The sequence below is a fragment of the Halichoerus grypus genome, chromosome 12, assembly GCF_964656455.1.
Source record: "Halichoerus grypus chromosome 12, mHalGry1.hap1.1, whole genome shotgun sequence".
In the NCBI taxonomy this organism is placed as follows: Eukaryota; Metazoa; Chordata; class Mammalia; order Carnivora; family Phocidae; genus Halichoerus; species Halichoerus grypus.
Window position 1 is genome coordinate 61,072,675 of NC_135723.1, and position 17,405 is coordinate 61,090,079.

General features: G+C 49.5%; 2 protein-coding genes across 5 annotated transcripts in view; one reads left to right on the forward strand and one right to left on the reverse strand.

Moving 5' to 3' along the window:
• Positions 1-6,762, forward strand: part of WIPF3 (WAS/WASL interacting protein family member 3) — an 84,683-nt gene extending 77,921 nt beyond the window's left edge. For 2 of the 4 annotated variants that reach the window (XM_078059413.1, XM_036074479.2), the window contains 2 exons: positions 307-383; positions 2,468-4,770. In XM_078059413.1, the coding sequence (XP_077915539.1) occupies positions 307-383; positions 2,468-2,491 (101 nt within the window). In that variant the 3' untranslated portion in view covers positions 2,492-4,770. Of the gene's footprint in view, positions 1-306; positions 384-2,467; positions 4,771-5,971 lie in introns of those variants that run through there. The other 2 variants (XM_078059410.1, XM_078059411.1) reach the window with 2 other exon arrangements.
• Positions 6,763-10,413: 3,651 nt separating this feature from the next.
• Positions 10,414-17,405, reverse strand: part of SCRN1 (secernin 1) — a 59,139-nt gene continuing 52,147 nt past the window's right edge. Inside the window, exons 7-8 of the mRNA XM_036074480.2 lie at positions 14,010-14,190; positions 10,414-11,879 (exon numbers count right to left, since the gene is read on the reverse strand). Coding sequence (XP_035930373.1) covers positions 11,721-11,879; positions 14,010-14,190 — 340 coding nt within the window. The 3' untranslated portion in view covers positions 10,414-11,720. The remainder of the gene's footprint in view (positions 11,880-14,009; positions 14,191-17,405) is intronic.

The window sequence follows — 17,405 nt, forward strand, 5'->3', positions numbered from 1 at the left end:
CTGGAGATGGTGGGTTGTTCTGAGCTAAGAAGCTGTCACATGCATGTAGATGACAGGCCTTTATAATAACCTGATCCCCTTCCGGCAGACTGGATGAGATGCCTCTGCATCCAGGCTGGGCCAAGGAAGCAGTGGGTGGAAACTCTCAGCCGAGGGCCGGGAGCTTGGAGGTTTCAGGTTGACCGGCTCCTGTTACCCTTGGTCCCTTTGCTGTTGATTTAATCGCTGGTGGAGTCTGAGTTTCCCCGCAAAGCGCACAGCGGTTCCTGGGCCAATAGATGGCGAGATCTTTCCTGTTTCTTCCAGGCCGTACACCTGGTCCCTGGCTCCACGCCGAGGCGGCAGGGCAGAGCTCAGATGACATCAAAGGCAGAAATTCTCAGGTAACACCTCCCTCGGGTCTCTGAACGTAAAAGCAGGAGTTCTCCTCAGGGAGCCAGAAATGCCGAGAGTGTGCTTTCTCCTTAAAGCTTTACATCTTTTGCACAGATTCTTTTGTCCTCAGGGAAAGCCATCTGGTGTACCTTTGTTTCTAGCTAGAATGAAACGTGTACAGTTTCAAACTCTGAAGAGGGAAGGGGGGGCTTCCCCCAGAATCCCCACCACATCCAGAAGCAAGGTTGGCCGCCCAGAAGCCCTTTGGAGTCCTTCTGCAACGGTGACCCCACTCCCTCCCCGCTCGTTCTTCCCTGGTTATGGTGGCTGGAGAGGCCTGAGACAAGACTGTGTAATGGGTACCAAATGTAGGTCAGGGTTCTGTCTTGTCTGCAGAATACAGGGTATCTTACTGCTCCCGTGGGGGTTTTGCTCCCATCGGCACGATCATTTCTTTTGGCCAAATGTAGTCACGCTTCAAGTCCGGTGGCTGGAGGAAGCTGGGAGGGGAACCAGACGGGTTCTTGTGGGATAAGACGGTCTTTGAAAAAATGCCCTCCTCACACAAGGCAGCTTGAATGGACTGTGTCCTAACCTGGGCCGAGATGACTTCTCTCTGCCCACGACAGGGTCTCATCTTTAGAGGCCCTTTGTTTCTTTGAAAACAGGCATTTAGTCGTGTCCTGGCGTCCTCCTGTTTCAGAGTTCTATGTGGCAAAGGGGGTGGCCTGCCATTAAACTGGGCCCTTCTGCAGCCCCCTGGGACAGCACAGCAAGGGACGTGAGAAGGGCGACAAGGCCCTGGACATTGGGGATGAGTTCCTTGCAAGAAGACAAGCACCCCCTTTTCTAACCATGGCTAAGCTAAGAATTGTGATAACCACTCAGATGATCACAGGCTCAAAAGTGGCTGTCTGATTGCAGTTAAGGGAGAAGTATATATGCATAGGGCAAAAGAAAACAGGGAGAATATACACAAAATTAACAGGCATCCACTCTGGGAAATGAGAATTGATTTTTTTACTTTCTTCCTAGTGCATTTCTGCAATTTTTGAATTTCCTATAGTGAATATGTTACTCTTGTGGTCAGGAAAATACAGCGATAATCAAAATAATAGTCCCTCCATTATACAGTTCTTTACATTTCTTCAGATAACTTGCAACTTCAGATAACCACCCTCTTTGCCCATTTGCAAATGTGATCTCATTTGATCCTTTTAGTAACTGTGATGTAAACTGGAGCGATACCTTTAATGACCTTTTTTTCAGACAAGAGAACTGAGCTCCAAGGGATTAAGGAACTTGCCCAAGGTCACATGCCCCAACTTCTGACTTCTTGTCCAGCGCTCCTTCCCTATACAGCTCTGCTTTCCTGGCATTTTCCTATTACCAGGACAGGAGTCATTCTTCCCTTCAGACGTGGCAAGAACGGTCAAACATTGTGCCAGGTCTGGTCTTTGGCCTCATGGCAGGCACATACCTAAATCACCGGAGCCTATAAAAGTCTAGTCGAGGATGGATTGTAAAGTCTCTCTTGGGCATCCCATAGTCAAGAAGATCTTTACATCTAGCTGGACACCCTCTTAATTCATTTTCACGTCAGTGAGACAAAAAGCAGTCTCCCAGAGAGATCACAGGGTTCTAGACATCAGAAACTGCCCCCAGGGGGCACTCTTCTTTTACAGTGGAGAGAGCCCCAAGTGATCCGTGCACGGGTGGGAGTCCTGGGGAGGGGGGGGGAATCTGATGGCCTGAGGCCCTTTCTCTTTTCCTTTGCCTTGTCTTAGGATCTCCAGCAAGTTCTTTGTTTTTCTTGAGTTTCTGTCCAGTGCTGGTGTTTGGTCTTATGAATGTTTCCAAGGTGGTGGTAGGTCTTCAGATGCCATCAACTATATGTCCCATTACATCCCTTTTCCACCTACAACCCCCTGGGTCAAAATCAGCCCCTTGCATCTGATGGGACCCTCAGACCCTGGCAGCCTCGTATGAATCATAGCAGGAAGGCTGTGGTGCCCAGTCCCAGCGTGGGTTGTCTGTGTGTGTGTGAAGAGTCTTCTAAACCCCCCCTGGTAATGTTACTGTCTCTCCACAGTTATCTCTAAAGACACTCCGGTGAGAAGACAGATGAAGCCAATATCCTGTGAGCCACCTGGGGGCCCATATCGCCAGATGGGCATCCCCAGGAGAACGTGTCTGGCCTCGCCATACTTAAGTTGTAATTCAGTTGACATATAAGCTCTGAGTGGAGCATTTATTTATTGTAAATATGTGGTTTGCACAGGCTTTAAATCAGTATGATCGTCGACTTTTATTTGCATAATTTAAAAAACCACACCCATATTATGTTTCTCCATTTTCTGAAGATGCGTCTTGGCGTTCATCCGTCAGTACAGATAGAGCTCTATCCCCACCCCATGGTGTCCATTCCATGACTGTACATAATGCGTGCGGGCTGGCCCTTCCTAGATTCTGAAACATTTTGAGAAGATTCCTTCGTTTGCAAGTAGTCCCAAAGTCAGAGTACCCACAGCCGCTTCTTACTGGCATGATTCTATATTCTCATCACGCACACTGCAAAATCAAACCAAATAATGCCTTATAAACGATGCAGCTCAGAGACAGTAGTGTGTCCCCACACCCAGACAATGCCACACAGCCTCCAGTGAACGAGATGTCATGTCTCGCTTCTGTTTTGCAGTACAGGGATTTTATTTTATTTTATTTTTGCTGCCTAATGTAAATATGACGCAAAAGAAAGGCAACAGTGGGCTCAGCCCCTCCGATGCCAACCACAGGGCCCTTTTGTAACTGAATGCTCCTACAAGTAGCCAATGTCCTTCCTGTTTACAGTGCCCCTGGTGCCCACGTGCCCGTGGCTTTCCTCCCATCCCGCCTAACTTCCCAACTCCATCCTGGCAGCCAGGGTAAGGCGAGATTCTTGAGATTCGGGTACTTTTTTCTGCAAGTTAGAAACATCCGTAACTCATTATTATAGTCAATTACATATTCTATCTCAGAGATGGGTTGTTTTTTTTTCCTCCCGGAGAGCAGGATTTTCACAGTAAATATGACACGAGGAAGTGTAGACCGAAGCCTATTAGCAAGTATCTGCCTCACTTACCTGGTGCCTCACTCCTACCCTTAGGAACCCTGGAAGCACCCGCCAGGCGAACCTAGCTCCCTTCTAAACTAAAGAGGACCTGAGGGGTCTGAGAGCTCCGCCCTCCCTGTGGGGGGCGCACTTCTCTGTCAGGGAGAAGTGCCCAGGGCCAGCCCCCCCTGAATATGGAACTGGTCGGGAAGGGCTCTGGCTACTATTCTCACACCCTTTTTCTGGAGCTGGCAAGGAAATGGGAGTGTGTGTTTGCTTGCACCTGGCCCCAAATGCTCCCCTTTCTTGGAGGGGAAGCTGTAAGAGAGGAAGGAGAGAAAATAGAAGGAAACAGACTGCCCCCGGGTCTGTGCTCAAAATAGGTGGAGATTAAAGGAAATAGGCTGGGGGGGGGGGCGGGGAGGTGGCGAGAAGAGCAGTGGAAAAACAAGTGTCCTTTGGAACAACGCACTCATGTGCTCAGACATGAAGGACACCGTGCCCGGACCAAGCCATCCAAAACAGCCGGTTAGGAGGGGCTGGGGAAACGTGACTGCACACACTTAGCTGCTGTCCAGAGTAAAGACGAGGATGGCATCCCACATTACTGTCATGCTTTGTCATTCTGGAGAGGAGCCACTGAGCAAGGTCAAGTGCCCTTCTCTGGGGAATCAATCATCCCAAATTATCACTGCTAAATCAATTGGAAAAGCAGCTTTGCAGGTCATCAGCTCTGAGCATAGCTGATTTGTTTTATTGGTTCTGGAAGGTTTCCAAAAGGTCAGGATTTTTTTATTATAACGGGATCCGCTCCATCTCCCTCCCAGTTGTAGGCAAATAATTACAAGGGCTTTAATTATCATGATGAAGAAGGCCCAAGACAAAGGCAAATCCACCTTCAGAGGAGGCTGGCCGCCCCGATGAAGTGTTGCATTCACATTCCGCACCGCTGGGATAGAAATTAAAAATAAAACCTATCAAGGACAGAGGGAAGGGATGAGCAGAAACCAAAAATTGCAACTAGGTTAGAAATCTCAGGAATCTGGCCTCCCATCTCTCCTCGAGACCTGTCACTGAATTCACGCCCTCGGAACTCCGGCGGCGCCCACCTCTGGCAGGACAGACCGTTAGCCCCTTGACCATAAACTCCCACAGAGGCATCGAGTTCCAGCGCTCGTACCGCTCTCGAGTGTTCTCACCGACGCCGTCTGTGGCTCCCCCGTGTTTCATATGTATTTTATATTTATTGATGTGCCCTCTGCAGACTCATTTCTTTGTATCTAATAAACTTTAATAAGTGGAAATGCTTCTGCCCGTGTCCTTGTTAAAACCCGTCGAGGGTCACCGGTGCCGAAGTAAGCCAGCCATTTTTCAGGGTTAGACGGGCTTCTAAGAATGATGGGACACAAAGGATACTCACACAGGACCCAACGCGTGCTGTGACATGCTGTGTTCAAAATGGGGCCTTTCTTTTCTGAGCTGACATTACTAACTAACCTACATAATGTTTTTCTAGTTTTGGGGCGCCTGGGTGGCTCAGTCAGTTTTAAGCGGCTGCCTTTGGCTCAGGTCATGATCCCGGGGTCCTGGGATTGAGCTCCTTGCTCAGCGGGGAGTCTGCTTTTCCCCCCTCCTTCCCCTTCCCCTGCTTGTGTTCTCTCTCACTTACTCTCTCAAATAAATAAATCTAAAAAAATAATAATAATGTTTTCCTAGTTTTTGTAGCTAAACTGAACTGATGGGTATTTGGGAAAAACCACCAAAGGAAAATCTTTCTCAAATGCATTTTCTGAAAAAAAAAAACACAACTATATTTTTCTATTCATAGAAAACAGAGTATTGCTTATAGAATGCCTCTAATTTGTGTTAAAATGAAACAAACAGCTTTCGACCTGAAGTGCAGTGATCACCTGCCCCAACTTAGCAAACCCCTCAAAACATCTATATGAGGCGGTGTCCTCTCGCTCTCCATTGTAGTATTTTCAAGTGGCCTCTTTGGTATGTGGTGCAGGGGAAATGAGGATCACCCGCAAGGTAAGCTGGCTTGGGGCAGACGGAGATCTGGCTCTCTATTTTGCCTCTTACAAGTCTGGGGATGTAAATTACATAACCAGTCTGTGCCTCAGTTTCCTCACGTGTAAAACAGGGACACAGATATGGACCTAAGCATGTAGTGGTAAAGATGCAGTGACATAAGCCCTAGACAAGCCCTTCACCCTTGGGTCCCAACAGACGCAGGTATGGGCGCACGCCGCACTCTAGGGTACATGACAGGCTGAGCACCCGACAGCTCGCACTGGCTGCCCCCCGGCATTCCACTGCGATGGCCACGGAGCGGCTCAGAGCGCACCCCACTGGCTCTGCTGCGGGGAGAGAACACTAATTACATTTCATAGGTGTTCCCGAAGGAAGTCTCATCTAGAAACTAATTTCAAAGTTCACTGCCACACACTTTGCCTCCTATTTAGTGAAGGACCTGACTTGTTTTATCTTCACTCTCATTAGCAGAGGTAGAGAGAAGCTCTTTCACGACCAAAAGGGCCAGTCTGAGTGGAGAAGAAAAGCAGTAGCCCAAGATCACTGACGAAGGGGATGATGAAGGTCAAAGCCATGGACTGCGGAGCTGAAGGAGCCATACTTTTAGGCACCCCTGATGGAGTGAAGAGGGGGGAAAGGGGGTAGCTACAAGGCTGAAGGAAGCAGCTTCACGGGCAGGGCTGTGACCTGTGACCTCCAGGAGTGAGTTCCAGTTTCTCACAAGGGGCCCCAGAGGTTTGGGTGTCCTTCACGAAGCTGCTCTGTTACGGGTTGAATTACGTCTTCCAAAAATGCGTCTGCGGAAGTCCTAACCCCACATCTCAGTGTAACCTTCTTTGAGAATAAGGTTGTTGCAGATGTAATTCGTTAAGATGAGGTCATACGCAGTGGGGTGGGCCCTAATCCAGTCTGACTGGTGTCCTTGTAAGAAGGGGGATTTGGACACGGACACAGGGACACTGTGTGAAGATGAAGACAGATCGGGGGGCTGCTGCAGCCCAGCAAACCACCAGGAGCTGGGGGAGAGGCTAGGACAGACTCTCCCCCACAGCCCTCAGAGGGAACCAACCTCGCGGACACCTTGGTTTTGGACTTCTTGCCTCCAGAACTGTGAGACGATCCATTTCTGCGGTCTGAGCCAAGCACTCTGTGGTATTTTACGGTAGCAGCCCTAGCAAACGAGTGCGTGCCCTGTCGCCATGGAGCTTTGTGGGAGAATGTTATGTTTCTGAAAGAAGCGCTGGAAATAGGTTTACAGAGCTAGCTGGTCCTTGTCATGTAAATGCGGCAGTCCCCTTCTCTGACCTTGACCTGAGTCACTTGTGACCAGTGACGAAGTCCTCTCTTCATGAACAAGCTACTCAGTTGCCTTTTGCCTGTCACAGTGGCGACCGAATCATGGGAGCAATCTGGCATTTCTAGGTCACGAAAGTGGGGACAGCTGGTCTTTCTCTCTAGTGGCATCTTCAGTGGCCATGCCATGCCTTTAACATAAAGATGCGTGGCACAGATGGCACCAGCTGTTCTGGGGATCAAGACTTCCGGCTCTAGTGTGGTTTTTGTTTAATTGTGGTAAAATATACATGACATAAATTCACCATCATAACCACGTTCCAGTGTCCAGTTCAGTGTGGTTAAGTATATTCACATCATGGTGCAACCAATCTCCAGAATTCTTTTACCAGCTTGCAAAACTGGAACTCTCTACCACCTTGACAGCACTCCTCGTTCCCCATCCCCCCAGCCCCTGGCAACCACCATTCCACTTCCCGGCTACTACTCCCGGGACCTCATGTAAGTGGAATCATACGCTATTTGCCTTCCGGATACCGGCTTATTTCACTCAGAGTAACATCAGCGGACACTTGGGTTACTTCCACCTTTTGGCTATTGTGAATAATGTTGCTATGAACAGGGGTGTAAAAATACCTCTGAGGCTTGGCTTTCAGTTCTTTTGGGCATATACTCAGAAGTAGAATTTCTGGGTTATATGCTAATTCTATCTTTTCAACTCTTTGGAGGAACAGCCATACCGTTTTCCATACCACCTGCACCATTTTATATTCCCACCAACACTGTACAAGGAAGGGCTCCAGTGTCCCCACATCCTCAGCAACACCGGTTATTTTCTGCTTTTTTGATAGTAGCCATCCCGATGGGTGTGAAGTGGTGTCTCATTGTGCTTCTGTGTTTATTTTTAAATATGAGTTTAATTCTGAGTTATCCACAGAACGGTATGCCGTTCGCCAAAACGCTGAGCTGATTGGGTTTTCTGAAGATGCCAGTCAGAAAAATATATCCCCCTTCGTACATTTTCTGTTTTGTGACCGATGCCCACATTTATTCATGAAACACAAGGACATTTATTTGTGTGTTTTTTTTTTTTTTATTGTATGCTTGATGTATTTAGAGACAATTCCAAGGGCAAGCACTGGATAGGGAAGTTATCTGGTTCATAGATATTTGTACAAAAGGCTGTTAAGACTACACGGTCAGTTCCCACTGCAGGAAACAGAAAGATTTTCTTTTTTATTATTCCCTGCCAATAGCATTTTCCAGCTCACACATTTAACTTCTCACAACATGACTGCAAACATGTACATACTCATTCCCATGAGAAATCTGCATGTGACATTTCGGAATGTCTGAAGTCAGCCGGATCAGGCACGTTTGCCACAAGCCGTGGGAGGGGAGCTGGGACTTGGGACTGTGAAGAATGAAATGTCACAGCCACAGGGAGGCACAGGGTGGTGCTGGGACAACACGTGCATGTGACCCGCCACACAAGAATGGCCCAGGCTCCCCTCCCTCCTCCTTCCATGTGCTTCCTTCCTAAAGCTGAGAGCTCAGCTGAACACCTCCCCTACAAATGACTTAACTGTTCTTTAGGCAAGAATGCAGTTCGTGGTTCCCTAGCAGACACATTGGTCCCACCTGGCTTCCCTGCTGGGCCAGCCAGAGCGGTGTAACACGTGCACTAAGGTGGGACGATGTAAGTTAGCGAGCAAAGTGGTTTGCCTGGTTGGTAATTATTTTTTATACCTAACCATTCACCCAGTAGTGAAGAAACTTCACTGCTAATATCTAATAGGCATACACCTGCTCTGTTAGCTTGTAAGAAAGACTCTTCCTAATAATAACACTGGGTCTTATGTTACTGGGCACTAAAGAATCACCATAATTTCAAGTATATCTTTATTCTACCTAGAATTCTACCTAGAATTCCAAACCAACCTCCAAGAATGAAGAGCACTACTCTGCTTTGCTAATTTACTTTTATTGCAGCCTCTTTCACCTTTAGGGGATGAGGGCTGTCTTCATCTATGGTAAATCCCATCTACTAGACAAGACTAAGTAGCTTATGTTTGGTTATGGGGCATGGAAATAGGGGAGAAATTCTATCCTGGCCATGTCTTCTTTCTGCACAAAGCATGCACAGCTCCCCCATCCAAGTCTTAATGGATATTCCAATGGTATTTCAGGAAGCTTATTTACACACTGACCTTTAAACATTGCTTTCATAGTTCATCTTGAATACTCATTTCCCCACACTGCCTTTAGAAAAGCAATCCCTGGTAAAGAAATCATCCACGTAATGATAAGCATTTTTCAAAAGCAGAGTCTGTTAGGAGCATTTAAAAAGAAACATCTTGCCAACAGCCTGCTCAAAATCCAACAACATATTTTAAGCAGTTGACCTCAGTAGATAAAAGTCACTAGAAGTGAGTCCAGCCGCATCAGCAGGTTCCCTACTCTCTTCTTGTCTTTCCCTACAGCCCCCAAGGCACAAAGAATTCGTCCACTGCTATTATTGGGGGTTTGACTGTACACAGACCCCGTCCGAGCGGGATGGAAGCATCCCAGCCCCATTTAACTTCTGCCAGGCTGTGCCATGGAGGGCTGCCACGCCCCCTGGTGGTAAGACAGGGGCATCACAATTGTGACGTGTACAGTGTTAGCTAAGACAATTCTCATTTAGGGTTGACCCTTCTTTGAGATGCTGGACAAATGTCCCCTAACGGAAGTAGCCATTGTATTTCCCACTTCACAGTGGCTAGGGAACGGCATAGGCTGGATGGGTGATCCATGACCTTTGTTTGGCCCATAACAATGAAAGCAGGCCTCTGTGTAATTTAGTCTCACTAGACTTCTTTTGATAAAACCCCGAATCACCTTGGTATCTCAGACGTGTCAGGTCTGATGAAATGTTTCTATAACAGGTGGAGGTGAAACCACGTGGTGAAATTTTAGGGTGGCTTTCCACATCACCTTGTCTTAAATAACCACTGAGCAGGTGGACTGAGGAGGGGCGAAGTACCTGTGTCACGAACCCCCCGAGCTTAGCATCTGTAAACTGATGCTCTGAGGATGGCCGCTCCCTCTAAGAGGAGACCCTGCGTTCATCAACAGGGAAAGCCCTGGATGAGACTCAGCAACTACAAGTCACCACGAACGGCTGTGGTAACTCTGTCGACCCAAACATCCTTCCCATCAGCTAGCGCTCACCGTTTATGCTTTCACAGACAGAATTCACAAAACTGCTGGCCCAAAAGCTCGTGGCGCTCTGATACCCACACCCTTAAAGGGAGGTCAGTAGAACAAGATGTGTTCAGATAAGCCCCATGGCCCTCCGTGCCCACATCCGTGTGTGGGACCCCGTCCCTTCCAGCCCGCCTGGCCTGTTGCGCACCGCTCTCGGCGCAGAGTCACTGACCCTAGGTCACTTCAAAGATTACTGACGCTCACAATATTTCCACTTGCAAATTCCTACCAGTGACAAAGCGTGATTGGGCCCAACTGGGTACGGGTGAGGCCGGAGTAAGGAAGGGGCCGTCCTTCCACTAGCGGCCACACCTGCTTACGCGTCTGTTCATCATCTCCGCCCCCGGAGCATTTCACAGTGCTTGAGAGTTTCAGTGGCTGGGGCGAAGCCCCCCTACACCTGCCCCCTGCAGCTACCTTCATTCCAAGAGCAGCTACTGGGAATAAAGGGAAGGGCGGGGAGAGCCAGCTGCATCCTACGCAGCTTTGTGGGATTGAACAAGCTGGGCAGGAAGGCTGGGGTTGGATCGCCACCCCGCAGCGAAATGCTTCTGCATCCATCTGTCACCTCCTTGCCCTCTGTCTTCCCAACGCTGAGCCCATCTGGTCCTCACACGCCCGTCTATGCTCTGGTGGTAAGTCAAATCCTCCGTGTGAACACGACGTTGGAAACAAATCAGTTTAATTAAAGTCTCTGCTGAGATCATGTAGTCGCTGCTCAGATTCCAGCTACTTTAACTGAAATCTAAACAGTCAGGAGTTTCTCCTTTTCTTTCCCTCGCTAGCTGGGGAAATTCGCAGCCCTGTGGGGTGGAACTGTGCCACAGAGCCATTTAATTAATCCTGACGTAGATGGTCATCACCAAGCCCGAAATCGTTTCTACACGAAGCCACGTCCAAGGGGGGGCGTGTGCGGGGAGAGCCGCAGGCCTCTGGGGAGAGCCGCGCGGTGACGCAGGGAGGCCCCGGTGTGGCTGCCTCCGAGTCTCTACCGTGGGCGCCTCCAGCTGACTCCCCTAACCAGCTCTCCTGCGCAGGGGCCGTTTGTGGGTCCCCCGCACACGAGGCGCAGTGTAGAGAAGACAGGCTCTTTGGGATCACGGGGATCAGGATGAGCTGGGACCACAGAGGGGCCCCCTTTGTTCCTCCCCATTGGCTGTGTCCCTCAGCAGACACATCTGGAGAACTCTGCATGACAGGCATGCACCCATGTGAAGGGAGGCCTGGAAGCTTCTCCCTCAAGTACACACACGAGAGCCCTGGGCCTTTTGTTAACCCGGAAGAAACCAGTACTGAAAGAAAGAATAAGACCAAAAGATTTTGCTTTTCCTGCACACTTAGCACTGTGGAGCCCCCTTCCAAGGCCTGATGAACCCTCGTCCTCCGTGAGAAGGCTAATGTGTCCACGGACACTGAGATGCAATGAGAGCAGCTGAAAATCCACAATTAGTCATACAATCGAACGACAGGCAAATGGAGACGCGTTACATTGCAAAAGAAGGGAAGCTACGTGGTAGGAGAAGGGGTCGTTGTTGAGCTTCAAGGCAGAACACAAGAGTGTGACTTTAACACATCTGAACTTTCTCATTTTACTCACACAGGAGAGTGGCTTGTTTTGCTGGTAATTTAGTAAGGTGGGAACGTTTAAATAAGAAGGGGAAAGGGAATGCTTACTTCACTTAAAGAACTTAATCTCCGTGTCAACACAGTCATAGAAAAGATCCCCCACTTCGGTGGGGTCCAGGGGGTCAGAGCTGGTCAGGATTTCTTCCATGGCCTCCAGGCCTTGCTTCTCTAGTTCCAGCATGGTCTTTCTCAGCTGGCGACCTTGCTCCTGAGGAAGGACGGAAACAGCGCGGGTCACTACAGTGGACAAGAAAGCCTCCCAGGGGCCCACCCACCCCATGCAATCTCTTTCCCCACAACTGCTACAGGGATCATTCTAGAATGCCAGGGTGGTTATGGTACTCCTCTGCTTGGCGTCCTTAGGTCCTCACTGCCTTCAGGATAAAGTCCGGCCTCCTGAGACACACTCAGGAGAGGCCTTGTGTAACATACGAGGCTCTTGCTTGCCTCACCTCCTGCCATGGCCTCCACATCTCCTTTCCCTTCAGCCAGACTGAATTAACTGCATTCTTCCAACCCACGATACTGCGCCCTGCTCTTTCTCAGCACTTGTCAACTTGTACCCATCTCCAGGCTTCTCTGAACCTTTCCTCTGGGCTCCCTGTCGATGCCTTTACTTCGGCCATGGCTGTTCTTTTTCTGTCTTATACGGGTCTGTCGACTTGCCTGCGTCCGCCATTAGACCATGGTCTCCTGAGAGAACTGAGCTCATCACTATGCTCCAATGCCTGGGTCACAGCAGACATTCCCAATAACTGTTTGTGGAATGAATAAATGGATCAGCGAATAAACACGTGCCACACCTATCCCCCAACTCACTCTCGTTCTGAGGTGGGGAGATTTCTTCCACTCACTCATGGTGGATGACCGTGAAAAGCTTTCATTTGCCCAGTTCGTCCCAGAATGGAGAAGCTGCTGTCACCACACTCACCACTTCCTAACACGGCTTTGACTCGAACCAATGGTCATTTCTCAATGTCAAAGCCCACCCAACCTCATCAGTCTCATCTCTCTGACATATTGTGTAGAATAGTTCAAGCACACGGCCCTTTCTCCCTCTGCCTTCTAGTTGCCAAACAGCCATAAAACCATGCACCAAGGGGCATTTTTCTTTGGGGCTTGCTGTCCTCCGCCTAGAAAACATGCCCAGTCGGGAAGCGAGGTGGACCGCCCTGAGCAAAACCCCGTGCAGCGTGGTGGCCGCGCTCACACTTCCCGGGAAACGTTCGGCAGGCACGGTGGACGTGAAAACACCGTGACTTTGACACGTCCCAGTGCTCGTTTCTGTGGCACGGAAAAGCAAATTCTAGGAGTAGCGAGGCTGCCTTCTCTGAGATTCTTTCTGAATTCCCCTGGATTTACTGTTGATGTTGCCCTTCTTTCTGTGCTTTTCATAGAGTCCACCATGCTAAGCAGGAGAAAAGAAGCTCACCCAGTCCACACAAATGTAGGCACCAATTTATCTACAAGGTGTCCCTTTCTTCAGGACAAACGGGACCTGTTTCAAGTTGTTAAATACATGCGTGGGAGGCAGATGGGCATTTAACTACCGTGTTCCTTGCCCTGCCCTTCAGCAAAACAGAGGCGTGGGTTTTATAGGTGACCCATCACTAATGGCTGCCGTGGGCAGAGACAGGGCGTGTGTCTTGTTTGAACTGATGTCTTATAACTTCATTTACCAAAGCTTGGGCAAGGCTGGGGTGGGGTGGGGAGTTGCACACTGAAGAATAACTTTTTTAAAAAACTGGAAATTTGAGAATCTTTTTTTAAAACTTTTTAAAATTATAGTAAAATACACATAACATAAAATTTTCTGTTTTAGCCAGGTTTAAGTGTACAAGGTCAGTGGCATAAGGACATTCGCCTTGTTGAACACCCAGCACCACCATCCATCTCCAGAACTTTTTCAAAGGATTACTTTTTTTTTAATAACACAGGATTGCACCTTTAAATAAAATTTTGCCATCTTGTACAACTTTCTACCCCCAAAAGTATACAAAGATTTTTAGACAGCAGGAAAGCAGTTATCCCTACTAGAACGGCACATTTCTGTTATTCCCAGGTAAACAATAAATGAAAGAGGGATATTTCAAGCCCACTGAGTTCTGGAACAACATCACAAGTGGAGGCTTTGTTTCATTTGGATTCTAGAGACTGGCTGGAAAAATTAACAGCAGCCTTCTAGGAAGGGCCTTGGGTATCTGGATTTCTGGAAGGAGGCAAGCTGGTGAGGAGGAAAATGATGAGCTCCATAACCGCTCCCCTGCCTCCCCTCTCGAGGCCTTGCCCCTCCCCACCCCACCCCACCTCACCCCCGCGGGCCCGTTGCCAAGCTCACCTGGTCGCTTTCAATGACAGCACGTGCCCACTCGTGGGCCTTGTACAGCTCATGCCGGCGGTCGGGCTTCTCCAGGAACCGAGGCTCCTTTTTGGCAGGGTCGTTGTCCCCAAAACAAGGAGACTGTGCTTTGGGGACAAGTTTTACGTCATCAACAAAGATGAAAGGCTTGAATATGGACCTGGAGAGAAAGGAGGGGTGCTTCAGCTAAACTGAGCTTGAGGCTTGAGGACACCAGACTGTCCTTTCATTCAGCAAACACTGCCTGAGCCAGCTCATGGTGGGTGGTGGGTGGTGGGTGGGTGCCAAGACAGAGACACCACTGCATATTTTAGTAAATATTTTAGTAAAACTGTCATTTACCAGCTGCAAGTTCTTCTATTAACAGCAAGGAGACATCAAAACAGACTTGCTTTGTTCTGGGAAGACCATTTGAGAGGCCCCTTTCAGTTATGTAAAGTCAGGCAAACAGACACATAGTGTCCAGAGAAGAGGGTGCAGTGGGCCATCTATCGGCATTGAAAGAGGTCTGCCTTTCTCTACCACGGCTCGCTGGACAGTGGCCTCCTGGGATGGAACGCTCTGAGACCCCATCTCTCTCTCTCTCTCTCTTTTTTTTTTAGGTTCTACCTTTTTTGCAGATGCCACAAATGTTCCCAGAGTCCCCCGAGAGGACACACTGCAGAGAAACAGAAGCCCAGCTGTGTGAAAGAGGAGCTCTGGGCACAGGAGGTGACTAATGCAAGAACTCATTCAGCTCTCTGCCACGATGGTGTACCTTCGGAAAAATGGCTGTGTGCGCACACACATCTGTGCATACCTGGGCACATGTCCACACACACAAACACACACACACACACACACCAACAGAGCCATGTTTCTAAAAAACGGCATCCTGGGATCCCAAGCCACCAACAGGGCATGTGGAGACCACAGCTGAGTGTAACATAAGGAGAGAGCCTCCTCCTCTCTGCACCCAGAGCAAACAGTGCCGGATGAAAGCAGCGCTCCCGGGCCCTGAGGGTGGGCCGCGTTCGTTCAGCCGCACCGTGGGGCGGCGCCGCAATAACAAGAGGAGAGAGAAGACTACATGCAGACTCCCATGGGTACTGATCGCATTGGGGTTCTTTTCTCTCCCCTTAGCAGGTGCACCTCGGCCACTCCATGCCTCAGGTGGGATGTTGACCCCTGGGCCTGAGGGGGCCACAGCGGCCGGGCCGGCGTGCCACACAAACATTTCCAGGTGTGCCGTGATCTGCAAAGAGCCAGGAACCAATGACCCTGACTACCCAAACTGTGTCGTCGGACGGGAGACATCAGCATCGCCCTCGGGCCCCACCCCCATCCTGCCGAATCAGAATCTGCATGTGAACAAGGTCCCCCGGGGACTCCTGACACCCCAAGTCTAAGGAGCACAGCTAGGTTTCCCCAGCTATCCGAAGGTAGAGTGTTCCTGAAGGTAGAACATTCCTCGGAAACCTCTCATAAGCCAAAGTGGTGTAAGGCAAAGAAGCAATTACCATTTCCTAAAAGCAAAAATCCTCTTGGGATTTCTTGTGGTTAGTGAAAACAGGTACCGTACTAAGTCCATCTCTCATAAAAGTGAAGTGGGGTAAAGCAAACTTACAGATAGTAGGAGAAACCTGTAATGAGAAGTGACCTCTTAGATTGGTTCCCTGAGGTTATCAAGAGAAGGAGGGCTCAGGAGAGGAAGGAAGAGCCTGAAGTCACTCTGTAAGACTGGGCTCCGGCTAAGGTAATGTGGATATTAAAGCAGTGAGACCTTCATGCCTCCCGCTGGTAAAGTGGATGGCACTGATGAGGGATAGGTGCCAGGTACCCTGCTCTTGCAGGGGATGCGGACACTCACAGGAGACTAGACCCATCTCCTGGGAAGCACACAGCATGCCAGCTACTTCCACCAGGCCAAGGCTGCCCAAGGACCCGCCCCACCCAGGACGGAGTGGGGCTACCCTGCACAGAGGGATCACAAACTGCCAATGGCCACCTCCTACAGCCGCTTGAACATACATCAGTCCTTTTCTCTTCTACTCAGTGTTACATGGATGACCCTGAAGGTGAAAGCAATCGATGCAAAGCTTTTAAGGGTCTAAAGCAATTCTGATTATATAACGTTGAATTATCCAATGAGTCACGCGGTTGATTCTGCAGAAGGGCTGCTATGTGAGGGGGTCACTGGAAAAGGGTAACGGAAGGGGGAGAAGGAAGCAGGAGGGAAATGGCAGGAGGAAGGAGAGTCCCGCACAGAGCCACCCAGAACTAACTGCCTCTGGGTCCTTCTGGTCTCTGACCTCACAGCAGGCAAGCACCCCACCCTTCAGGGCTAACAGCACGCGGGGCTCTTGAAAAGTCCGTGTGCATCATACCGTCCACCAGCCAACGTTCATCTGCAGCCTCCCCGGCCAACGCAGAGACCCTTCTGTGGGAGACGGGGCCTGGGCTCCTGCTGCACAGCCCGGAGCCTGTGCAGTGCACATCTCAGCTGCAGGGCCTGGGCTGGCCAGAAAGGGCCAGAGCCATGACCTCCACGGGCTAACACTGAGCGATGGGGCTGGCGCAGGCTCGACCTCTGGCAGGGCTTTACTTGACCATGCCTCTCAGGGCCATTCTGGCATAGTGGCCCCGTGGGCGAGCACCGTGGCTCTGGGGACCCTGAGGGGCACAGTCTGGGAGATCCCAGATCTGCCTGACTCATGAGAGTGAGGCCCCACTGGGACTGAGGATGGGCTGGGCTCAGGATGAGGGTGGGCGTCCCCTCTCTACTCTGACCAAACATGGGGACACTTGTGTTCCCTCTCTGTCCCTCATCTGGACTAAAATGATCTCTAAGGTCCCTTCCAGCTTCTAAACCTGTTATTTAATTTTTCTTTGTATGTCGTGCAGCCCATGAACTTGTGAGTCTGACTTCAAGAAGTTCATGGTAAGCACAGTCGTGGTCTTCCACATCCAATATCCAGGATAATAGTGTAGTAAAGGTCAGAATATTCCATGTAACTTCAAACCCATTCCACACCCGCTGGAATGTGGAGGTTAGTTTAACATCATCAGTGAGGGTGTCTGGTGGCTTTCTTAAGACAAGAGGCGCCATATGTGTATCCTTCCCATCTATCGGTTTTCTTTTTTAAAATAAGTAGTAAATATGAGGAGGTTCCCATAATACTCTAAAGCAGCCAAAGCTCTCCACGGATTTTTTTCCCAAAGTCTGTGAGGAAGCTGGCATCCTCAACTGCTAAAAACACGAGGCATAGATTTGTCGAGTGGTTAAAGGGAGGTATTTTGAGATTGAATAAAAATTACTGCTGATGTCAAACTGCAATGATACTAATATTTATTTAAGTCAGAATGTGGGAATTATAACTCAGTCTTGATTATTTG